The 25,174-nt window shown below is 45.1% G+C and overlaps 2 protein-coding genes across 11 annotated transcripts in view; one reads left to right on the top strand and one right to left on the bottom strand.

Annotated features, from left to right (window-relative positions):
* The window catches only part of HMBOX1 (homeobox containing 1), a 116,949-nt gene extending 107,359 nt beyond the window's left edge, over positions 1 to 9,590 (bottom strand). For 7 of the 10 annotated variants that reach the window (XM_058834211.1, XM_058834210.1, XM_058834212.1 and 4 more), the window contains exon 1: positions 9,398 to 9,590. The gene's annotated coding sequence lies outside the window, so the exon portion shown is untranslated. The remainder of the gene's footprint in view (positions 1 to 9,397) is intronic. The other 3 variants (XM_058834214.1, XM_058834215.1, XM_058834217.1) reach the window with 1 other exon arrangement.
* Positions 9,591 to 9,864: 274 nt separating this feature from the next.
* The window catches only part of INTS9 (integrator complex subunit 9), a 60,458-nt gene continuing 45,148 nt past the window's right edge, over positions 9,865 to 25,174 (top strand). Inside the window, exons 1-5 of the mRNA XM_058836155.1 lie at positions 9,865 to 9,998; positions 14,478 to 14,605; positions 18,840 to 18,900; positions 21,080 to 21,142; positions 25,012 to 25,151. Of these exons, the coding sequence (XP_058692138.1) occupies positions 9,990 to 9,998; positions 14,478 to 14,605; positions 18,840 to 18,900; positions 21,080 to 21,142; positions 25,012 to 25,151 (401 nt within the window). The 5' untranslated portion in view covers positions 9,865 to 9,989. The remainder of the gene's footprint in view (positions 9,999 to 14,477; positions 14,606 to 18,839; positions 18,901 to 21,079; positions 21,143 to 25,011; positions 25,152 to 25,174) is intronic.

Raw genomic sequence — 25,174 nt, 5'->3', positions numbered from 1 at the left:
TATCGCTGTGGCCAGCTTCCCACTCGATAGCCAGAAAGGAAGCAGTCATCCCAAACTTTAGATACTCACCCGACCTCCCTGCAGCTTATCTGCCTGGAATTTGCAGGTTTCAAAATAGGGACTTTCTCAGGGAGCAAATCCTTAAAAACACACACAAAAAAAAACAACCTAAAACACCACACATTTTACTTCTTCCTGTTAGTGGTATTTAAATAAGGTTTGGTTTCAAGGTTCCATATTATCCAGGATCCTAAAAACCAATAGCAAAAATACTGCCTCTCCTGCAGAAGACAACATTCCTGTGCACTGCTGATTACAGCTGCAACACCGAGGGAGTAAAAGCTAAATCAGTTTGGGACAGGAAAAGGGAAATTCAAGGGAACAGCCAGCAAGCAAAGGCAGCTGCATTTTTAACAAAAAGCAAGAAGGCACAGTGCTATGAATAAATCAGAATTTCCTTGAGTGTGACAGAGGAGTGACACCAGTATTTATGGGAATAATGCCCATGAACTGAAGGGTAATTCACGAGTGTCCTCAGAAGTAGCCGCTTGTAAAGGTTGGGAAGTTCATCACTTCCATAACGCCATGGGATCTGGCAGCAGATGCACCACAAACACCCCAAAAGCACTGCCATTTTACACTTGAGGACACCCAGAAACAAAAGGCCTTGGGATGTTTTTCTTAATAACCAAAGTGCAAGACTCCAGGTATCTTGAAAAACAAACACAGCACCAGTAATAAAATTTAAACCCCAGTAGCTTTCTAGTGGAAGGAAAAACCACGGAGAGTAGAGTTTTCTGTCAACTGGGACAACATGCCTTTGTCACATGAAGCACCTTCAAATTCACCAGCAATAAAAGATGATTCCCAGAAAATCCATTAGCAGGGAAACATTTAAATCAGCCTAAAACCCATGCACCAAAGAGGCCTTTCACCCCAGGCCAGGTGGATGCTCTTATTTCACCAATCCTCAGGTGGACAGAATCTGCGAAGCTGTAAGCTGGGGATCCATCCAGGCAAAGAACAGGAAAAGAAAAATCTGTTTTCCCAGTAAAGAATTACAAGAACAAGGACACCAGTAGTGCCAGTCAGCACGTTTTAATGGCAAATGTCTCGATAAAGGACTAACTTTGTTCTTTTGAGATTACAAATGTAGTTGTGCAGAGTCAAGTACACGCACAGAGCGTACTCTGGTTCTGGTGGAAACCCACATCGGCTGCTCCGTATCCGAGAGCTGTCAGTCAGCCAGTTCTTAATCTACTTCCTGGGATTGCATCATGCTAATTTTTTTTTGTCACTAAATTTAAGGTCTGATGCAGTTCAACATTTTTATCACTGCAGATAAAAATCTCTGAGTGACACCAGGACTGTAGCACAACAGGACACTACTGGGAGGAAAGGACAGCAGGAGAAAGGAGGCCAAAAACCTGCCTTAAGTTAGCTCAGGAAAGCCAAACCCATCAGAATACAAAGGCTAAGTTATAATCTAAAAAATGCAGACTGTAACTACCAAATGGCAGACTTTACTTGAGTAAAGAATGTCAGTGCTTGGGCAGTGAGGCTCATGAGCAGGATTTCCCTATGCAAAAGGTCTGCTGGGAACCATTTCAATGGCTCTGCAGCAAAAAGGGCTAAAGGCACCTCAGAATTTGGTATGGATCAGGCACAGGCTGGAACAGGCACCTTTTTTGGTATCCACCATGTTAAAAATAAATGGAGACCATGAAGAATCACCAGATGATCTGAGTGCTGGAGAAAATGCCTCAGAGTGAGACTTAAAAGCTCAACTCTGTTTCCTTATCTATCAAGTAACTTGATTACAGAGTGTAAGTACCTTCATGGCAAGAAAGTCCTGGATACTAAAGGGCTCTAATCTTGTCAGGAAAATCCTAACAAGAACCAGCAGCAGAACTTAGACTAATTCAAATTAGAAATCAGCCACTTATAACTACCAAGAGAAGTGATGAGCCTGAAATTACCAGTGATGGACACTCAGGGCTGGAAAGCTTTCAAATTGTTTTTAGCCAAACATCATTTACTGGTCTCAGTTTCAGAGTAAATGATTAAAATTTAAAGGCCTGTGATACAAAGCATATAAAACATATCAGGGAAGGCAATTTAATTATCAGTTCTCGCCTTAAATTTTATGAATCTCCAATATGTTAACATCACTCAACTTCTGTGGACCAGGAAATTAAAGAGGGAGGAATAAGTTTCAAGTTCAGCAAGTTCCCTCTTTTTCAGACTTACCATTAAACAGCACCGCTCCACCACAGATGGAGCTCCCATGAAATAGACAGGGAATGATCAGCTATGATGTCTGGAAACCACATGTAATGCAATTTATTTGGGCAAACTCTGATCAGCTCCCACCAGGGGCATGAAAAGTCAGTATTAGCTTAAAAAAGCAGTTCTCATTCTGGGTAACTATACCTCTGACACCCAGGTTATACTCCCAAGAGCAGCAGCACCCATTGACAGCCAGCCAAGAATCTCCAATACTTTTTAAACATAAAAGCATCTCAATAGCCCTGAAAAGATTATTTCCATATTCCACACTGGAACACGGGCAAGTCAGAAAGTTTGCCCTAGGCCATAAAATAAAATCTATGCTGCTAGAGCCTAGAAAGGAAATTTCATTGCCAGGAAAAACTTTCCAGCACTCAAGCACCACTTCCATGTCAGAGCTACTGCACACCCCCAAACGCTGCCAGTTAAATCACTAAGAGATTTCTGGTGAAAGCTGACATTGTAATCAGAGAATCTGATCATGGCAGAGAAACTGTCCAAAGTAAAGGTCAGAATAAATATCCAAGCAGGAAGAGCACTTGTATTTGATGAACTAACTAACTGCTTTCTGCTGCCATCAGTATTACAGTGCCATGGCAAGAACAAAAAGCAGATTCAGTGCTCGCCTCAGAGCTCAGAAGGAACAGGCAGCTCGAAATGCAGGAAATGACTATATGCTGCACTTCCCAATTGATAGGGCAAAGGCTTATCAGAAGAACAAAACTGGCTGTTCACAAGGCCACTGAAAGAGTAGCCTACACTATTGTTTCAGTGGTAGTTATCCTGCTGTTGAACTTCGAAATTCTAAGAAAGTGAAAAGAAAAAACGGCTTCTTAGATATTAAGTTCAGAAGTGGGGAAAAGACAGATACCGGGAACTCAGGACAAGCAAAATTCAACGGGGGGGCAGAGCCAAACATAATTAATAGAATTCTCATGCCTGGCTTGTAAACTCCTTCCTTAACCCAACATTAAAATCTCATCTACCACCACAGCAGTGAACGGCATTCATGTAAATTTAATAAAGCTTAAAATATAACTTGTACATATGGAGAACAAAAAAAAAAAATGCCACCTCTATGCGTGAGGCAGGTGTGAAAATTTGTTTCCTCAGGCTGGAAGAAACTCTTCCCTGGAAGCAACACTCCACCCATTGGGTAAATGGAGACTGGAAGCACTACCTGCCAGCACTCCATGGACACACACACACACCAAGTGGGGTCTTTGTCGAGCCGTATTATAAAAGTGATTTAGGTGTATTCATGTACAACCTGCTGGAAGGGCTTTGCTTGCTAATGAGTTTCAGGCTGGTTATTGCAGTCAAACCAAGAGATGATGAAGTGAAGGTTCAGAGTGGAATTCTGTAGGAAAAAGGGAAGTGACCTTCCACAGCTCCTGGCTGGCCGCACAGGAAGATAAAGCAGAGCTCACTCTGTCAGGAGCACTACGGCAGTTCCCTGTTTCAAGAGCAGACTTTAACTTCAGACTCTGCACGCAGCTTTGATTTACAGCTGGGAAAGGGAAACCTCCACTAAGACAGGGAGAATAACCAGTTACAGATTATTTCTTTCAATTCTTAATAAAGCACATTAAAACAGCAATTGTTCAACCTGCTGGTGTCTGCATTAACATGGGACTGAAGTAAAACAAGTGACAAACATGCCTGTGCATTCCTGAGGTAGAAGTACAACACCAAAAAAAATCCTATTAAATGAAGCAGAAGAAAAGCAGTACAAGAAAGGAATCCCTCACAGTCTTGGGAGAAAGTTTGCTTTTGACCTGATGCAAGGTGGAATATAATGGATTTAAAAGCAAGAAAAATAACTGAATAAGTAAGGATGAGAAGTGTCAAGCCACAGAAGTCAGTGGGAAATCCTCCCATCACCATAAAAAATAATCTCTGGACTTAAATAGTCTTAATGACCACATCAGATGATCAGCAAATAAATTCCTTATATGGTTACTATATATCAATATATCACAGATAGAAAGTGCAACAGATGAGGAGACACCCATGTTGAAGTGCTGCTGCCTCAGACCGTGACCTCACTCGGCCCTCGTGCCTCAGTTTCTCAATTTGTAAAACACCAATACCTCTGTCAAGCACTTGTAGAGATTTACAAACAGAGGTATGAAGTACTGTTTTGACATGGAACAGCAAAGGAGGGCAGTGGCTCGGCCAAAGTGAGTGAGTGGGAGCCACTGGAGCCATGCTGCTCCAGCCAGCACAGGAGCTACGGCCATAAATCGATCAGCCTTGATTAGGTTGGGCTTTACGACGCCGTAATTGTCACAGCAGCGGCTCCGGGACTGTGACATGAGCCCTGCGCTCAGCAGTGTCACACAGGGAGCCTGCACCAACCACAAACCTCTGCTGAACCCAACTGCAACAGCAAAGAACAGGAGCTGCCCAAACCCAACAGACTTTTTAAGGTTATCAAGGATAAAAGCTTCTCCACGTGCTCATATGACCACAGGCTAATGCTGTGTAAGCGCCCAGTTGAGACGGGAAGGATATAACCAAGAGCACGTTTAAAGAAAGGAATATATTCACTGGAAATCTGCAGGCACAACACAAAAAAAAATGTGTTTCTCACAGTGACAAGATGAAATTTTCGTTAGGTCAGCGACTACAAAGCTGATTCTCTACTTCTGGCTGTGGACCACATGACAGCCTCAAGTACGTAAGAGCGTTTTATCTGCCAACTTGCAATGAAGACCACATAGTTAATAGTTTGCAACCTCCTTTCCCCCAGAAGATCTTCAGAGTTGAGTAATAAAATTCCTCACATGATTTCAATGAGAGGGTTCACTTGTCAGGGGCTGTTTGGAGATAGTATCATATGTCAGGGAGGTGCTGCTCAGATCAAGTTTTCCAACCTTGTGTTTTCAAGGCTTGACTGAAAATAAAAAAAAAAAAACAAAACAACAAACTTCAGGCGATAAAGTCTGAAACTGGAGAAAAGAGAAATAATCTCTAGATGCTATTTTCAAAATGTCAAACTTAGCCAATTAATGAAGGGGAGGAAGAAAAACTGATTAAAGCCCTGACAAACCCTTGAGATCACAGACTGATTGCGAGTTCTGCCGCAGACTCCCTGTAGGAACCTGGGCAAGCTGATCCCTCCACACCTTGGTATGCCACCTGCGAGACGAAAAATAGCAGTTTCTTTTCATATCCTGTCATTCTTGCTTGTATTGTTCCCCAAATTAAAAGCATTTGTCAAAACACTTATCTTTAGCATTAACCCTGGGAATTGCATTCACAGCTACCACAGAACCAACCCATCTGCATGACAGAGTGCTCAGATACAAACTCAGTACACTTTGCTACCCAGCCATCCTAATTTAAAACAAGTAAGAAGGGAGCTTTAGTCAATACAGGAATATTAGAATGCTAAAATACAGTTTGTTACTAACCTTACAACTAAAACCAGCTTTAGGGTTTCGAGTTAGAATGACCGCCCCCTGCCTCAAAAAAAATCAAATTCTCCTCATTATGTCCTAAAAATCCTGCTGTAATCACAGTATTGGTCTCACTACATTGATAACTCACAAGATCATATTATCAGGATAGGTATAATTAAAGCCCAGTCCCACGAGGACATGTATGCAGAATCCAATCCCCACTCTGCTAAAATCAGCGTAACATGAAATCAACTTCGGGGACTTTAGAACCAAAGCTGCATGAAGTTATCGACAGGAGGAACAAAGGCATCTGTTTTTTGCAATAAGATTCTTAAGTTGACAGTATTTTGATTTCAAATTCTAGAACTTTGCAGATGAAAAAGATTTGCTACAGATGCCAATATTGTAGCCTGTCATTCTGTAATGTCCTTAAATGCTCTGCACAGAAATCACTGTGAAGCACAAGTTGTTTTTTTTAGATTAAAATGTGCTGTTGTTTCCTGAAAATTCATTTGTTTTGTAACATATACAACCAAACACCTTCCCAGATCCCTTGGTATAAGGAACAGTACAGCTTCCTCCTCCCTCATGGTTCAGTTTCATTGATTCTCCCAGTTCTCCACCCAAAGACCCAAATTTCACCCCTGCCCCACTGACACACAACACAAAAAGAACAGTCCCAAAAGTTAACGACAGAACAATACCTGACAGTTCCTCAATAAAAATGCATTTTATTAAAAAGTAAGTTAGCTTTAAAAATTAATGTCAGAGCCTCACTCTTTTCCCAAATCCAGACAGCAATGAAAAAAATATACCAAACACTCCCATGAACCTATGGATTATCACTAAAAAGTAAACACTTAATAATAATTTTGTTTTCAAAACACTGCACAGCTATCAACTTTTAATATCCCTTTTTAAGAGACCAGTAAGACCCACACAGAAACTGCCTTAAAAATAAGCTTCCTGCAGCTGACACCAGCTACAGCTTCCACGGAATTGTCAGAATCACAATGCTAGAGAGATGCACGTTGTCCAGAAAGGTCAATAAACCCAGGGAGCTGCTTGACACCGCTCAGTGAAGCACTTCTAAAGATAACCAGGCTTCATTCGCACAGGATTTTCTCCCAGATTTCCCTACCCCTCCTTAAAAATCCTGCCGTTTCACCTAAGCAGCATTCCTGTAACCCAGCTGGCAGCCTGCATACCACAATGTCGTCTAGACCTGCTCGGAACAGTGGGATGACACAGGAGTAAAAATGCTGATGCCTGTTCTGGTGCTTGCACTGGTGCTAAGTGAACGAGGGGAGGAAGAGCAGGCAGCACAGAGTGAAACACAAGTTCCTTGTTCCCAGCCTCCTGCCCAGGCTCGTCGGGTAATTCTGTCAACCAGACAGAAAAAGTTGTGCCCGTCACAGGGCTAAAGAACAATCTTCACATGAGGGAAAAAGAACATTCCCAAACCCCAGTTTTCACATGCAGAAACAAACCCTGCCCTTCCCCAGCCCAATGCTCCCCGGACTTGCAGATAACAAATGCATCCCTGCACAGACAACATTTTCTGGCCCTTTCTTCCTTCTCCCCTCTCTCCATATCAGAGATGTTTTCTTGGCAGGTTGGAAGAGAAATGGTAAAAAGGGAGAAGCGAAACGCAGAAATAAATTAAGTTTGTTCTCTGCTGTTGACAGATTTGGTCTCAGCATGATGGAAGGAAAATGTTAGGAGTGATAAATCCATATATACCTACTCCAAACTACACCCCGTTTCCCAAGGGACATGGTATAATGGTAAATAAGTATAGATGCAGTTCCTACTAATGAGGCAGGGTACAGCAAGGCCAAAGAAAATGCAATCATCTCGGGGAAAAAAACTGCACAGGACTCCTCCTCTCCCATCCATGGAGGAAATCAAATGCCAGCTGCACCATCCCAGGAAGGAAGCAGAGTCTGTACCTGATGAGCCCTGCAGAAATCAGCGAGTCATATCACGGGACCCGAGCAGGCACTTCAGGCTTTCACCAGCCCACAAATCGTCTGCAGAGCACAGTTCCTCACTCCGGTATTTTACATGGCATCATTCATGCAAATTGTAGGGGTAATTTCCCCCAGTGTTTTCTTTCTTTCCTTCCCTCCATCCCCACTAGTTTGAAGCAGGGGGACGTAGGTAGCGTCTCCCAGATCTGCGTTCCCTGGCCATCACTTTAAAGCTTTCCTCCCTACAAAGTTTAAATCTCCCCAGTTTTTTGTTCATAAACGATTTTACTTAAAAGCCACCGAATCATGCTCCCAGTGTTACTTGAACAAATTGAGACAGACCCGACTCCACGAACATGCTTAAACCTTCATTTCCTCTTCCTTCTTCCTTCCCCACCCCCAAAAGAGCATTTTTTTTCGTCCCTAACACGAAAGAACTGGGGCAAAAACAGCACATCCAACCAAAGCTTTTCCAGACCTATCGCAAAGAACAAAATGCTTCCGAAGAAGTGCTCTGCAAACATACCAAGAAACACTCCACCAACTAGGGGAAAAAAATAAATAAAAAAAAAAAGAATCTATCAGACAAAACTGAGGTCGAAGAAGTCGGCGGGGTCCGCCTCGGCTGTGTATTCTGCACCTAAATACACTCGCCTCTTGTTTTGTTTTAACCCCGAAGCTGAAGCAAACACTCCAGCAGAATTCTCTACCGCTTCCCAGACCGCTCCTGCGGGCAAACCGTTCTGACCCAAAACCATCCCGGACACGGGACACAAAAGCATTTACCCCCCACCCCCGCTCCCCACCTCTTCCCAAGAAGTACAAAACAAACAAGCGTCTGACACCCCACCCAAGCTCTCCTCGCACATTTTGGGAATGACTTCCCTCCGGGTCCTCCTCCTCCCCCACCCGTTCCCATGTTAAACTCTCCAGCAAACAGACACCCTTCGGGTTTCACACCTTTGCCCTCCCCGAAAACCTCCCGAAGCCGCGGGAGCTGCCAGAGATCTCGCAGCCCTGGGAGCCGGCGGGGTTTGGGGCACCCCTGAGCCCCGTTTCTCGACCTCCACCGGGCACAAAGCTCCCGAAAAGGAGCCCCCGAAGCTCACACACAGCCCCAGCCAGGGCAGAGCTCACCGGCAGAGTGAGAAGGCTCCGTGCACGGCTCCATCCCTGAGGGTCGGTCCCTCTTTCCCCTGCCGTCCCCGGGGGTCCCCGGGACAGGGAGCGCCGGGGGTCGCACCAGCCTACCCCAAAACTCCGCGGCGAACAACATCCGAACACCCCCAAACCGCAGCACCCACCCAGGCTGAGGGGGCTCCGCGGCCGCCACTCCGTGCCCCACAGCCGGGAGATGGGAGGAATCAAAATAAACATACAAATGGCAGGAACAGCGAACCCCAATGGTGCCCTGCCCTCCCGCTGCAGCCTCCCGGGGACACCTTCCTCCTCCTCTTCCTCCTCCCCCGATCCGGGGGCACCCGCGGAGCCCCCCAAAGCCGCGGCTCCAACTCTGCCGCCCGGGCTGAGGGGCTGCCCCTGCCCACCCCTGCCCGCCCCCGGCTGCCCCCTCACGCACATCCCGCTCTCCGGCTCGGCGCGACTCCCGGCGGTGCCGGCGGAGGGGAGACCCCTTCCCGCTGCCCTCCCTCCCTCCAGCCCACCCACCCGCCCGCCCCCTCCCCTCGCCACCGCCGCTCCCCCCCCGTATTCCCCCTCGACACTCACCTCTGGGTGCTGCCGGCGCCTCCGCCTCACCATGGACCGGCGGGACTGGGGGGGTCCCCCCGCCCCAGATTGAGGGGGGATTAACGGGGGGCGCGGAGGGACGAGAACAATAGGGGGGAGGAAATCCCTCAGCCCCCCCACGCCCCCCGAGGACACAGCCCCCTCCCCGCCCGGCGCTCCTCCTGCCGCTCCCTCTCTCTTTTTTTGGTTTTTTTTTTTTTTTTTTTGGCTCAATCACACCAGACCGACTGTCTTTGTCTGTCTGACAAGCGCCATGTTGATATCAACATCCGAGCCCGCACCTGCTGCAGCTGTGAGACCCTGGGACTTGTAGTTCCCCCCTCCCCAGGGTGACGGGGAGACCCGCGGCGCCGAGACTACAATTCCCAGCGTGCCGCGGGTACGTGGCGCGCCAATGGGGCGGCGGGGCTGAGCTCGGAGCGGACTACAACTCCCGGCGTGCCTCGGGCAGCCATGACGTTATCTAGGGTGGGGGGCCGGCAAGACTACAATACCCATGATGCCCCGGAGCGCAGCGGGGCGGGCAGGAAGGAGGGCAGGATTGTCCCGGTAAATAGAACCGGGGGACGCGATGAAGCTGGTGAGTGCCCGGGGCGGGGGGCAATGAGGGTGGGGAGGGAGCTTGGCCTTCCCCAGGCGGCGGGGGGGGGAGGGACTCCCGACGTCGCCTGCGGGCTGCGCAGTCTCAGCCTCGCCGGGCGTGAGGGGAAACTGAGGCGCTGGAGGGTGGGCTGAGGGAAAAGGGGGAGAGGTGATCCTGAGGGAGTTGGGGGGGGGGATTGAGGGATAAGGGGGAGATGCTGGGGCGGGGAGGGGCTGAGGGAGGGACGGGAGTCGGCCCTGAGGTGTGGGGGAAGGCGGGGGTCGGCCCTGAGTGGGGAGGGTTGGGGGGAGCCGTTGCCCAGGTTTGAGGCGTTGGGTGGGATCCAATCTTAGCAGGATTCTGGAGGAGGAGGAGAAAATGTTTCTCAGCCTTCCTAGCCTTAAACATGAGTCTGGCGTGGAGCTTTCCCCCTGCACGTGTGGCTTCTGCTGGGCTCTGCTAGGAATGTGAATAAATCCCCGTGGTTTGTGATAAAGACGTTTTCCATCTGCAGTGTGATAATATAGGGACATACTAATAAAAAAAAAATCAGCCTGGAACAGCTTTGCCAAGGGTGTACCTTGCTTCTTACAAGGATTTTGGTTTTCATATTACAGTCTTCTGTCAGAAAGTACATGACCCATGATATTGGTCTCCTCTCTTGAACTGTTTAACTTTCCTAGAGACCTTGGATTCAGGCACTGCTTTGGTTTCCAGGAAGAATTTCAGTTTCACATAATGTGCTGCAGTTCTCGGTCTGGAGGTGAAAACCCAAGCAGTTTTTAACGTACCTGAGCATAATATTTGATGTATTTAATCTGAAGTAGCACCATTATTCAATTTAAAATTGTCTCTTGGTTTTGAGACTGAGCAGTGTGTTATTATAAAACTTCATAGAAGTAAATGTGGATTCTGGGCTGTGTTTAGACTTTTAGGAAACCAGTCTCCATGGAAGTGTGTCCAATTATTTCCAGAGGCAGGTGGTCAAGGAGCTTGATCCTGCTTAATCTTACTTGTGTGATAAGGATCTGTGCAGGGATGAATTTTACCAGTGGGACAAACACTGCAAAGTCAAGCACTTCTGGGTGTGATTGTAGAGGCTGATAGAGTTCAGTGGGGAAAAGCAAACTGGGAAATCTTGAAATAAAGACCCCAGTGAAAATGCAGAGCTCTTTTAATGTTTAGAGTCTTGCATAGGGGTAGGGAGGGGGAATACAAACTGTCTGGACTCAGTATTGGAGCACTTTTAGACCTATTTTTAAATTCAGGTACTGAGAATTATGAGATTCTTCATCATATATCTTTCTGGAGATGTCTGAATATGGGGTTGTGAAGAGAGGAGTCAGATGCTTTTCATCCTCTTTTCTCATAGATTTGGGTTGAATTTGGAAGAACAGGGTAGAGGTGAGGGACTAGTGGAATGTTCCCTGTCCATGGCAGAGGGGTTGGGATAAGATGAGCTTCAGGGTCACTTCCAACCCAAACCATTCTGGGATTCTGACTCCAGACCTCATTCAGAATCCAGTGGAAACATCAGACACCCACAAACTCAAATGTGCTTTGGCTCAGGCAAATCTCAGTGCTCTTTTCCCCCCAGATTTTAAGCTGGCATGTGATGCTAATACTGGAGGAATGCACTGCAGGATTTCTTGGCTACACTTGGAATTCCAAGCTCTGCCTTTAACCTGCACACCTCTGCTTTGGAGCTGCAAGTTTGAGCCACTACCTCTGTCCTCTGTCACTCTGCCCTCCATGAGATGCTCAGTGGGAATGGGATGTCTGTGGAGAGCCTTCTTCCCCCAGGCCCTGAGAATCTGGAATCAGCCCCTCAACCTGGGCCCTTTGTGCCTCACTGCCAAACTTTCATCCCATTTGCAAATCCTGCCAGGAAATCTGTGAGCTGAGCTGGGCGTATTTATGCCTTTTGTGTGTTTTGTGTCTTTTTTTACATGACTTTTGGAGTTAGGAGATGAGGCACCTTTGTGTGTTGGCAGTAGCAGCCTTTATCCATAAGAGAATAAAGCTGGAAGCAAACAAATATTGGAACAAAAAACTTACATTTTAGTCCAGTCAGGAACGTGACTGAAAGTTCTGGCTCTGTTTTAAACAGTAACAAATATAAACTGTGAGGAAATTACCACATTTATAATGTGTGTAGAGACACACAATAGTGCAAACACTCCCATTCCTGGATTCCCAGTCTAAAATTCTAACAGAGGTGCAGGCCCAGCAATGTCACCTGTGCAAACAGCTGTACAGAAAATATGAATTGCTTTTTATTTTTCTGTCACTTTGTTTGAATCTGGTAGAAAGAATCCATTGACTCCCAGGAATCCATTTACCACAGCATGACAGCCACAGAGAGAGATGATTTTAACTGCTTTTAAGAAGAAAAAAAGGAGGATTTTCCAGTTAGCCCGTAGATGTCAGGGTCGTGATACTACTCATGATTATAAAAACAGGCAAGAAAATGTTTTGCTGATAAAAGTGGTGATATTTCATTGCCTTTTTAAATTACCAATAGTTTAAAAGCTACAAAAATAGAACTTATTTTTCCCTTCATTTCTTTCTATTTACTTCAATTTATAGCTTCATTTGTCAAAGTTCTGGTCTGGTGAGAACTTAATTTCATGTGAGTGTGTTACATTTGTGAATAAACCAACTGAATTCCTCACTCCTTCACCAGCTTGGCTTTACATATTTTTTTAAACTTTACTAAAAGAAAGGCAAAATGTGATGTAATTCCTTAATAATTAAAGCTTTGTGAATTTAAAACAAAACTCTCTGTGATATTTTAAATTTAATATTTGGGGCTTAGTCGGTTTAACTATTTAAATATAGTTTAAAGCAGGTTTTTGAGGAATGTATGTAAATAGCCTCCTTGAGGGCTGTTAATCCAGACAGTTGCAGTTCTGTGTTAACATTATTGTGAGAAGAGGTAGAAAATGAAATTATTAATCTCCCTTTTTCCCACTTTGTAGAGGGAAGTATAGAACACAAGCTTAACGGATAAATGACTTACAAAAAGGCTGAGTCTGTTTTTAGTACAGTGCACGGCCAAACAAGTAGTATTTTTCATCTTCATTGACAAAAACTTGAATTTAAAAGCTCCAGTTTGACCTGAGCATGGCTGTGCTGCCAGATGCCCAGACTTGGGAGGCTGGAGATGCAAAATCCCTCCTCGGAGCAAAGGAACCCTCCTGCAGAGGTGGCCACGCTCCCGCTCAGACATTTGTCTCTAATCCCACATTTTAAAGCTGACCTTTCTGTTCTGTTCTCCCTCAAAGCTCCCGTGCCTCGTTAAATGTTTGTCACTCCAGACAGGAGGTGGCTGCATCTCAATGATGCTCAAGTGCCCCCTACATCACCTGCTCACCGGCTCATTAAGCTTGCAAAGCCTTTGGGATTTGGATACACAAACCCTTCCATTCAGGTGGGGATGCCCAGTCCCTGCTGCTTCCTGTTTGTGTTTAGCAAGACAAAATGCAGGTGAGAACTTGCCCCAGAGCTGCTACACCTGTGCAGGGGTTGTTGGGGCAGGTTTCTTACCAAAATAAAAACTTGTGTTCCTGCAGGGCTTCTCTGCTTCACTGTCCAACTCGAGTCATTTTCAGATTTTCTAACCAAGTTTTGTCAGGAGGACTGAGTTTGAAAGAAGCTGATTTTCTGGGGTTTTGGAGGAAATAGGTGATTGCAAGGAAAAAGAGATTTTGCATGTGTCCTGAATTGGAGAGAAGAGCTTTGCCATCCACTCAACCGTTGGGGTCAGAAAAACTGTCTGAAGGAGATCTGCCCCTTAATACCCTGACATGGGGAAATCTCAATGAACACACACAGCTGTGGGACACAGATTAATGGGAAAACATGTTTTATTACGGTGTGTAAGGAACTGTGTTTAAAAACAAGGGGGGAAAAGCAGTTTGTAAACTCTCTTCACAGAATCATTGAGGTTAGAAGAGACCTCCACGATCGAGTCCAACCAGTCCTCACCTCGTCACTGAGTGCCACATCCAGTCATTCCTTGGACACCTCCAGTGATGGGGAATCCAAACCCCCCTGGGCAGCCCCTCCCAATGCCTGACCACCCTTTCCTTGAAGAAATTCCTCCTGATGTCCAACCTAAACCTCCCCTGGCACAATTTCCTCTCATCCTGTCCCTGTTCCCTGAGAGCAGAGCCTGATCCCCGCACCCCCAGCTGCCCCCTCCTGTCAGGGAGTTGTGCAGAGCCAGAAGGGCCCCCCTGAGCCTCCTTTTCTCCAGGCTGAGCCCCTTTCCCAGCTCCCTCAGCCTCTCCTGGTGCTCCAGACCCTTCCCCAGCTCCGTTCCCTTCCCTGGACACGCTCCAGCCCCAATGTCCTTGCAGTGAGGGTCCCAGAGCTGGACACAGGATTCAAGGTGTGGCTTCACCAGTGCCCAGCACACAGGGAAGAGTCATGTTCTGAAGGGTCCTGAGTAACTTCTCCTCCTTCTTCCAGTACTGCCTGTCAGGACATCCAACCTTGCCATGCAACGTGCTCAAGTTCAAATCCACCACCATCATGCTGGACTGTGGGCTGGATATGACGTCTACCCTCAATTTCCTCCCACTGCCTCTGGTCCAGAGGTGAGTTCTGTGGCCTGTCAGCACTTAGTCTGCATCTTCTTGGGTTGCAGTTGGAGTGCTCTGCCTGAAATGGTGTATTGGAAGGAGGGAGGGGATGGGTACAAATGAACAGCATCATCTGATATCATAAATAGACTTTGTTCACTTAAAAATTCTCTTTATCAAAATAACGTCCTTTGGCTCAGTAGACGGAAGACATTTTATGGATTTATTGATTGGTTTTTCTAGATAATTTATTCTAAGCTTCAGTAAAGTATTGCTGCAACTGCTCAGCACAAGTGAGGTCACATATCTGTCATCTTTCTGGCTTCTTCATGCAAGATGAGATAAATGGGTAACTGAGATGGAGTGTGTGGGCCCAGCAAGTCCTGTTTAAGCACCATCTTCTCAGGCTGTTCTTCAGAGCACAGACTAATGCAAAGAAAAACAGCAGTTAGCAGCCCTTGTTAGTTGCCTGCATGGCATAATTGTTCCCTTTTAAAAGTTAAATAAATAAAAGGACAATGCAGCTGGGCATGGGATTGGAACAGCAGAGAACCAAAAACAGAGTCTAGAAGAGAATCCTGAGATCTCCTTTCTGTGCCCTGCTACAAAGTTGTGTTTTCCCAGGTTTTTAGACTAATTTGGATATTCAGTTAGGGTGACATGTTTTGTGTAAATGGAATAAATGACAAAAATTAGCAGTTGGAAAGGTGGGAATGAGTCATTCTCAGTGATGAGAAGCAGTAGGAGTTTTCTCAAAAGCTGTTTAGTAACTTTGATCCACAAGGAAACAAGTGAGGAACATTCTGGGTTCAGGGAAGGCTTGGTTAAGAGGAGGAAAATACAATTGGAAAAGGGAGTTTCCTAAGTGACCTAGTGAAGTTAAAGCAGATTGTCCAGCACTTCCTATGATTTGTTATTTTTTGGAGAGGAGAGGAAAAGAATAGACAATGTGTGCATTGTTCTGCAAGAACGTGGAGTTCATGATCTGCTGTAGAGAGGCAACGGATGCCTTCAGAGGGATCAGTGTGAAAGTCAATTTTTGTCCCATTCCATAATGCAACTGCTGGCTGCAACAACTGGTGCAGTAATAGACTTTGAACAGATCCAGCAAATTTTGGAAATCCAGGTACAGACAGAATTTCCTTGCATTTGCTTTTTCCCACCCCCCAAAAAAAACCACAAATTGAGAGAGGAACAAGTAGCAAAATGAGGTGATTGAACAAAGGCTTAGGAGGTTCTTTAGAGCGGCAGGAATCAGCCTTCCCCTGGGATGTGGCAGCTTTGTCTGCTGATAGCAGACCCTGGGAATGAACAGCCAAATTGCAGGTCACAACCTGGAATTCCCCAAGCACCTCCAGAATGTCGGCACTAAAATGACTCAAACTCAATAAGAGAGGATGTCAGATTTGACCCCTGATGGCCCAGTGGAATTGGAGCAAACACTTGGATTTAAATCCAATCAATCTTGTCGGTGAGGTGACTGAACACCCCTTAGAGCAAGGATTGGCCTGAGCACATGGACTTGGGCAAGTAATTGATCTCCTCTGCAAACCAGGTGTCCTGCAGAGAGTTGTGGAAATAAGTCAGAAATGTGAGGAGGAATGTGGCTGCCACTGCAAAGTCTTTATCTCTGTAGTACTCACAGTTGTAGCATTAGAGATTAGGACTCCATTACCACAATATCCAAACATCTCTGAAACTCAAATGTGTTATCAATATGACATGGGGTGACAGAGCTGACTTTGTCATCAGATGCCAGGTGAGGTGACAGGAAAACCTGACTGCCTGAGGAATTTGAGCACAGGTCTGTCAGATCTGGGGTTCTCACCAGCTGTGTCCTCTCAGAACCAGATGTGCTTATTGGAGGTGGATGTGAATGAGACCCTAACCCAAGAGGAGCCATGCTTCTCCCTACTGTCTTTAACCAGAGATTCCAGCAGGATCCATGAACCCCCTGGATTCTGCAAATCTCAGTATGTGGGCTGCAAAGCTGCCCAAATGTGTGATATTACAGAGGATCTTTGCTACACAGCTCACTCCTGTGTCATACTTGGCATGGGACCCTCCTTGAGCAAATATTTTGAGAGCCTGTGCTTTAATCTCTAAGAGAGGAAAGTGCTGCAGTGTTTGTGGCATTAAAGGGACTGGGTATTTTTTCGAGTTCTCTTCAAAGAAATGCCAGTGCAAAGGTATTTAGATTCCCCCTTGCCCTGGAAATAGCATTCCCTGTTCTCACCAGCCCATGGAGCATGTGCAGAGCACCTGCAGCTGCCCAACTCTTTATGCTCCTGTACTTTAAAGGAGGTTTGTCAACTGGAGTTTTCTCCCCTGAACCAAAGTCAAATGCAAAACGGTGAAATGAACATGTGGGAAGCTCTTAACCTTTCCTGTCTAGCCATGACACACTCGCTCACATTATTTATGGGACAGTTCCAGCTATTTTGGATTAATCAATCACTCTATTACAATGTCAAAACTATGTCAGGAGGAGCTGTGTTGCTTCTTGGCTTCAAGGTAAAGAGTCCTTTCTGTCCTGTGTTGCTTGTTCTTTCAGCCACACACAAGACACACCTGCTCATTTTGCCTGCCCTGACTCTTCACTCCTCAGTGGATGCCAGTTTAGTACTCATAGTTTAGTTTAGTGCTCTTTCATCATGAATAAAGCAAAACTCTTGCTAGGTTAAATTATTTGGAGTAGGACAAGTAAAGTTTATTCTGCTCTGCCTCGCACTGCTGAAACCACAGATAGATCCAAGGATTTGCAAGGCACAAGCCGCTGACCTGACCTTGTGCTGATGTTGAGACACTGGACTGCAGCCCTCCAGGTGGCCCTTCCAGCCAAGGTTCCTGTCCTCTCCTCCTGTATCTGTCAGTTGGTGCATATCAGAGTGGTTTGTTCTTGCTTTTCCCATAACTCTCTTAGACTCACTGCACCAATTCTCCTCAGCTCCCTCAGTCTCCAAATTACTGCTCCTAAATTGTGCTTTTGAACAATTCACTGGGGAGCACACTTAGCCACTTCATCTTTTCTATCATCAGACTTCTTCAGCCTTGCCCTTTATCCTCAGAAGGGAATTGCCCTTCTCTGGCACAGCCTCTCCATGACAGATCCTTCTGCTCTCACCTCTTACCTTCTGTCTTCACTCCTTGACTCTTGGATTTCCCCTTTTTCCTTCCTTGTGACTTACTTGGGTGTCAGAATTTGTTCTTTTATACTGCTGTTAGTCTCAACACAGCATTCCTCTAAGCCCTTGAATCACTTCCTATTTTCAAGATGTTGAATTTGAAAGCCCTTTTAGGATATAAACATGCCTGTCTGTAGAGATTAGTGCACAGTGCTTGCAAAATACATTGCAACCAAGTTCTGTGTCCAAATCTGAAGTTGTTTCAGGGTTTGGTTTCAGGTGGGTTCAATTCTCTTGTTTACTCAATTTTCTTTTAAAATTGTGTAAGTAAACTTCAGTCTGGGCAGAGAGTGGGTTTAGAGCTAAGTTATAGGCTCACACAAAAATCAGATGTCACTGTGAAATATAAGTCTGTCAGTTATGGTGGCAAGAAATGGTGCAGCCATTACTGCTGTAAACTCAGAATTATTATGTCTACCTTTAAATTCCTTTATTAACATTTGAAACAGTGAAAAAAGAGGCTCTGCTGTTGCTTAGAACACTGCCAAGCCTCCTTGCCTCTGTGTCCTGTACAGCTGTTGGTGTGGGTCTTCAGGTGACACCCAGGCAGGAAAAACCATGGTTTATGTGGATATAAAATCCCAACCTGTGTCTATAAATGACTTAGTCCAGAGCATCAGTCTTTTCCTGCCACTGCTAATGGGAATATTTGTCTGTTGCCCTCTGTCCCAAAACAGTTTTATGGTGCTTTTGTGTTGTTTTGAGTTGTTTTGGAGCTCAGAGTTTGTTGCTTCCCTAACTTCTGTTTATTCATCCAGTTTCACCACAGGGAACTCAGCAGCAGTGAGCCTTTTTAAAATCCTCACCATAAATGACTAAAAACTCCCTGCATGCCTCGTCCTCTTATTTCCTTTTACTTATAAGTGTCATCATCATGATTTGTAAAAGTCATTTTGGTGAACACTTAACCACAGTGAAACTGTCTGTCTGTTTTATTGGGACTGTTACTTTCCTGAGACAGGAATGGTGTTCTCTGCCTGTATGACTCCAAGTAGAAGGTCTTGCTTAGCCACTGATAATAATTCAGTTCATATTGCAATAATTTTTCTTCTTTCTTTTCACAGCCCCAGGCTGTCCAAACTTCCCGGCTGGGTTTTGAAAGATGGAAGCACATTTCTAGACAAGGTACTGGGGTGATGGTTGGAATTTTCTTGCCATGCAAAAAGCCACCTGACAGGTTAGGGTCTGGTGCTGCAGGAGCAGCATTCCACGCTGACTCATCCCAAAGGTTTCTCTGTGTACCTTTACCAGCCAGGATGTCCTTGCAGAGCAGAACATTTTGAAACAAAATGCTAATAGCAACTCTCAGGCTTCAGGGGTAGCCTAGATTATAAAAAAAAATCCACTTAAAATGCACAAGTCATCAGTGTGAATATTTTTGTATTTCATGGAGCTCCATAAATAATAGTGCTTCGCCTTCTTAGAGTGCCTTTTATTCCACAGTCTCACTTTTCTGACACTGAGGCTTCAGAGCATGCCTATAAATGAGGTTGGTTTCGTACCCTTTTTCAGGCAGAACTATGAGAAAGGCAATGGTTTGCCTATGGGAGGTCTCTCAGAGAGGAAAATCGTGGCTTTGGCCTCTGAAATCAACATGTGTTCTGCTGCTGGACATAGCAGGGAGGATATTATCTCCAGCCTCCTGATTCTAAGACACAGAACTTCCTCAGCAACATGAGAGACACAGAATTGCTCTTTTCCCCCCTCTTTTCATTCCATCAGTTTTGGAGATACAGAATTTATCTGAGGCTTCAACCAAAACTTGGCACTGCAGCAGCCAGCTTGATCTGCCATGAGGGAACAATGAACACAAAAATATGTCAGATGTTAGTAAAATAGGCAGATACATTTCAAATGTGGGCAGCAATAGGTACCAGTGGAGAAAATGCTTAATAGACTGTTCTCTGACTATGGGAACATTAAAGGAAACAGTGATAATAGTTGCTTTTGTAGGGGACTTTGAGGTGGACAAAATGGATTGATCTGATTTTTACAGACAAGGGAGCTGAAGATCATAGATTAAAGACCCGATTTTTCTTCTTATTGGAGACAAAAGAAACTGTGCAGGCAGCATTTCTGTTGGTAAAATAGTAACAGCTCTATTCGGAGCACTTGCTAACTGGCAGTTGCAGGGCTGCAGAGGCTCAGGGCAGAAATGGAGTTGCTCAGTTTGAATTCCCTGGAATTTGTGTCTTCTGAACTCCAGCTTTGGTGTCAGAGCTTTGGGATCCAAAGAATGGACGGACTGTCACTGTAGTTTTATTTGGAATATATTTAAATTTCTAGGATGCTGCAGTGTGTGCTTGGGAGAAATCTCCAAACTCACACAGTGGCAATGGAAATCATGTTAAAAATTCACAGGCAGCGTCTCTTAACTTCACCTTGACCACTGTAAGTGCTTGGAATGGTAAATTCTTTGACCCATGCTGGAAAAAGGCAAGGGAAGGAGTCAAAGGGGGGTGTTTTATCATGTGGGGTGGACATTCCTGTTACAGCATTCAGTTATAAAACTTCAGTCCTGGAGAGGCACTGAAATGTGCTGTGATCTACTTTTAATCATTTTGAACTCCCTTGAGATGAGGTTAGGAGACTTCTGCCACTAGATGTAATTGCTCATTCGTTATTAGTTGGCAGGTGCACTGTAATTATTAAGAATTGGATTCAATCTTTAATTCTGTCAGTCTGAAGCTGGCTGAGACCACTTGCTTTGGGACAGGAGAGAAGGCAGGGTGGGTGGTAGGGAGCCTGTGAGTTGTGCTAGGAGTAGGGTTGGGAATATTTTTGTTCCACGCTGAAGAACATGACTTTTCATGTGACAAAAGTTTTTGATGTCAGCGTTGAAAAAGAGGAAGAAAATAGGGGATAAAGTTTAACAAAAAGTGTCATGTAGAGATTGGATCCCCAAAAGTTGTTTCATCAAATACTCTGAGACAGGGGCTATAAATTGTATTTAGATTCTAATAAGACAGAAGAGGTTGGATGTTATTTGGAACCAAAAGTAAATTCCAGACTTGCCTTCCTGGTGGTTACCAGGGCTCTTTCTTTACCTACCAGAGTGCTCTCTGTGTCCTTCCCAAGGAGGATCTGATCCCTACAGGTACAAAGCAGCCTCAATCTGGCATGAAAGCAATTTCAGCACATCTGACTGCACCAAATTGTGTCTAGAAGGGGGATAAATGTCCTGTAGTAACACACTGGAAATTACCTGTGATAAAGAAAATGTCTGGAAAATCCAAAATGTGCTGCCTAGGAGTAACACTGTGTTGTGTTTTTGTGTCTTCTCTGTTGGTGTGGTTTTTTACAGGAGCTGAAGGAGTGCTCTGGCCATGTGTTTGTAGACTCTGTGCCTGAGTTCTGCTTACCAGAGGTGAGTTTGTTCCAAGCCTTACTGAAAAAATCTCCATTCAATCACATGGGAGAAACTTGTTAAAGAATAATAATAACAATAATAATAATAATAATAATAATAATAATAATAATAGTGATGTTTTTTCTTAATATTATTAGTATTACTACTACTATGTTACTGCTAAGTTATTAATACTCAGTAAATAGCACTGCTAAAATTCTGTGTTGTTAAGGTGCCTCCAGGCTCTATGACACTGGAAAAAGGATGGAAACAACCATTCTCAGTTGTGATTTTGGGAGACATGGAAGGTCTCCTTGAGCAATTATCAGACTGAACTGTCCCTTTTTGTGGCCTTTTCAAAGACAGCCTGACTGAGCTGGGCTGACTGACAGGGCCCATGTGCTGATCCAGATGAGGGCAGGGCACGAGGGTGAGGAAAAGCTGCTTGTCTCTATCCACAGATACAGGACAATGCCAGTGGAGCTCCCTGGGAGCCAGCTGTGGTTAAGCCAGCTTGGATTCTGCTGGGCTGCACTTCTGCCAGCAGCACTATCAGGTTAAAAACCTTAACAGCCTCTTTGAGGGAAGAACTGGGCCTTCATATCCACAGGCATGGCTGCAAGTGGCTGCTCAAGCTGGTTTTTACTGGAATTTCTGGATTTGGAAAAAGCAAGCAAGGCTGCTGAAGATGTTTGGATTACCTGGAGTCACCCAATGGATCAGGGGAGTGCTGTAGGAGAAATAAAGATATAAAAAGCTGAGCAGAGAAAGGTGGGGATGAATGATGGAGAGTAGCATGGGAATAGTATCCCTTTCCTCAGTGTGATAACATCAGTTCTTTCATTTCACGGTGGGATGTTTTCTCTGTCTTTCAAAGACAGACACAATTGGTTTTGGGCAGGAATTTTTTTTCCTGACCTTGCGGACGGGAAGCACAAAACACTCCTGGAGGGTTGCTGTCAGCTTGCTGAGGTTCTGACAGTATTGCTCCCATGTGTGGATCCCATGGAATTCACCTCTGGCATCACTCTTGTCACCTTGATTCTTCCAAACAAGCTGGCAGTTCTGGTACTGCTTTTGGCAAGTGATTGCAACAGATTATAACCATTCCAACCCAACTGGAATTGTCATAATCCAATAACACCAAAAAAGATCAGCCCACCCAAATTATCAGCCTTAATAATTCTCAGTTCTTGTGAGCCTTTTGGTTACTGTTCTGTGAAACTGAGGGATGTGGGAAACATCTGTGTGTGTAGAAAATGATCCAGATCTTGGGAAAGACAGGGTTTATGTGCTGGATTCTCTTTGGAATTATTATCTACTGGGGCTTAGGGTGCTTCTGCCAGACTTTCTGGTTACTTTGGGCTGGAAAATACCCACATGTGTAGCTCTAAATATGACAGTCAGGGAGTCACTGCTTCATTTTACTCCTGTTATCACTGCATGTGGTGGTTTAAAGCACTAGGTAAAAATCACCAGAACACTTACTCGTCTTTTGTTGTGAGATAAGGATTAGGAGAAGGGTAAAACAGGCTTAAAACTTAAAATGAATAAAGGAATTTTATTAATAGAACTACAAGAATAAGAAACAAGAATAAAACATGAATAAGTTTTCTGGTGATTTTTAGCTAGTGCTTTAAAACCACCACACAGTATGAAGCTGCTTCCCAGCAGCCCATCCTACAACCAGAAGATGGCAACCAACTGCACATCATCATTGTGGGGACTTTAAAAATGTTTCCCAAAATTCCCAGCAGATGCCACATCTCCTGCATGAACACTGGGAAGGGATCTGCTGAGATACCCAGCTCACACCTTGAGCTCACCTGTCTGCAGGAGGTTCAGGAGTCATGGCCAGCTGCAAAGAGTGGAAATGTTGCTGCTGTTTGGCAACACAGGATAAGAGGGAGCTTGTGTGAAAGAGGCTTTTACTTTGTCTCCTTCCCTGCCACTTCTTTTGAAGAAACTTGTCTGCAGAAGCAGTTAGCCAGACGATCTCAGTATCGCTTCCAGAGCACCGTTGCCAAAGCAAGCCAAGCTTTGGATCTAATCCAGCAGCCACAAGGTGATAGGAGGCTGTCTCGGCAGCAGAGTACTCTCACACATGTCAGAGTGCAGGGTGCAGCCCTCTCTTTGCTTGGCAACCTTCTGCTCTCTCACTTCTCATGCAAGAAACATTTTTAAGCCTCTTCAGCTCAAAGGCACTTTAGTGAGATTGCTGCAAGCCCCAGGGAAGATTTCACTTTGTTTTGGTTTTGACACCCTTTTCATCCTATCAGTAAATGCTTCTAGGGTGCTGAGATGTGGCATGCTTAAGGTTGGAAAGTGCTGGAGTGTATCCTCCTGATGGCTCTCCTGGGCTGGGATTCAGCTCAGGGCTGGAGCCCCTCTGCTCTGGAGCCAGGCTGAGAGCTGGGGGTGCTCACCTGGAAAAGAGATGGATCCAGGGAGAGCTCAGAGCCCCTTCCAGGGCTTTAAGAGGCTCCAGGAGAGCTGGAGAGGGACTTGGGACAAGGGATGGAGGGACAGGACACAGGGAATGGCTTCCCACTGCCAGAGGGCAGAGGTAGGTGGCATATTGGGAAGGAATTCCTGGCTTTGAGCATGGGGAGGCCGTGTCAGAGGCTTCCCAGAGAAGCTGTGGCTGCCTCTGGATCCCTGGAAGTGTCCAAGGCCAGGTTGGACAGGACTTGGAGCAGCCTGGGATAGTGGAAGGTGTCCCTTGGTGGAACAAGTTGGTTTTTAAGGGTCTTCCCACCCAAACCAGTCCTGAATTTGATCAGTCTGGACACAGCTGAAAACCAAGGCGTGGACAATCCAAGCTTTGGCAGGAGCAGGCATGAGCAGATCCTGTGATTCCTTGCAGGGAGACTGTTCCTGCCTGGAAACCCAGGAAGATAAAAGGTGCCCTGTGGTGGAGCTGAGGATGATGCTTCACCTGCTGTTCTCAACTTGGAGATCATTGCTCCAACATCAGCTGTGATCATGGATTGAAACCATGAGTGCTTAGGAGGAATTAAGCAGCTTGTCACCAGAGCACTGTGTCAGCCCTCTGCAAAGCAGAGTGACCTACTTTCTTGCCTTTTTTATTCAAATTGCTGGACCAAGCCTTGTAATCAGATAATATGTGCTTGATGAGTGTTGAATTCCATTAGCTGCTCTATAATAACTGAGTTAGAGGTCAGTAATCTTGTAAATTTCTGACTTGACACCATTTGTGTTGTAGCATTACCAGTAAATATTTCTAATTAAAATTCTTTTAACAATGTGTGAAATCTTCTTTCAGTCTCAGAACTCTTGTCTAAACTGTCACATCAAAACGAATTGGGCCCACCCATCCCTTTTGTTGTATCCTGTGAATGGGCTTCATCTCCTGCTGTAGAAAATGTGAATGATAAAGATGCCAAGCATTTACTTTGGGAAAAATATGAGGATGATTTTTAAGCATATGAACAAATACAATCTTCATTCATCCCTTTCTTGGGGTACAGTACGATGTGATGCATTAAAAAAATATGAGTTGCCCTAAATCACTGCTGTAGAAGTTTTGGTGTCTCTTCCTCCCCAAGGAGGTGCATACATCAATTCTTTGATAACAGTAAAATAATCATGGATCTCATAACAGCAGCCATTTCATCACCTGAAAGACAGAAAAACCCAGGGCATGGTTTCCTTTCCAGGTTGGAGAATGGAATAATTTTAGGGGGCTTTTCAAATAAATCTTGTTAATTTAAAGACAACATTAATCTTTGCTGCAGCTGAGACATACTTTTATAAACCAATTACATCCCTGCAATAAAGTTTAAAAAAATAGGGTAAGTTTTTCTGCCATTTATTAAACTGCATGAAAGGGCTGCAAGTTGCTTATCTCTTTGCTCTGTTTCCAGACTGAACTGCTTGACCTCTCCACGGTGGATGTAATCTTGATCTCCAACTATCACTGCATGATGGCCCTGCCCTACATCACAGAGTACACAGGATTCACTGGAACAGTTTATGCCACCGAGCCCACTGTTCAAATTGGCAGGTAAAAAGCCCCTTCATATTCTC

The sequence above is a fragment of the Poecile atricapillus genome, chromosome 3, assembly GCF_030490865.1.
Source record: "Poecile atricapillus isolate bPoeAtr1 chromosome 3, bPoeAtr1.hap1, whole genome shotgun sequence".
NCBI classification, from domain to species: Eukaryota; Metazoa; Chordata; class Aves; order Passeriformes; family Paridae; genus Poecile; species Poecile atricapillus.
Note: the sequence above shows the minus strand (reverse complement) of the source record. Positions and strands in the feature narration are given on the sequence as shown.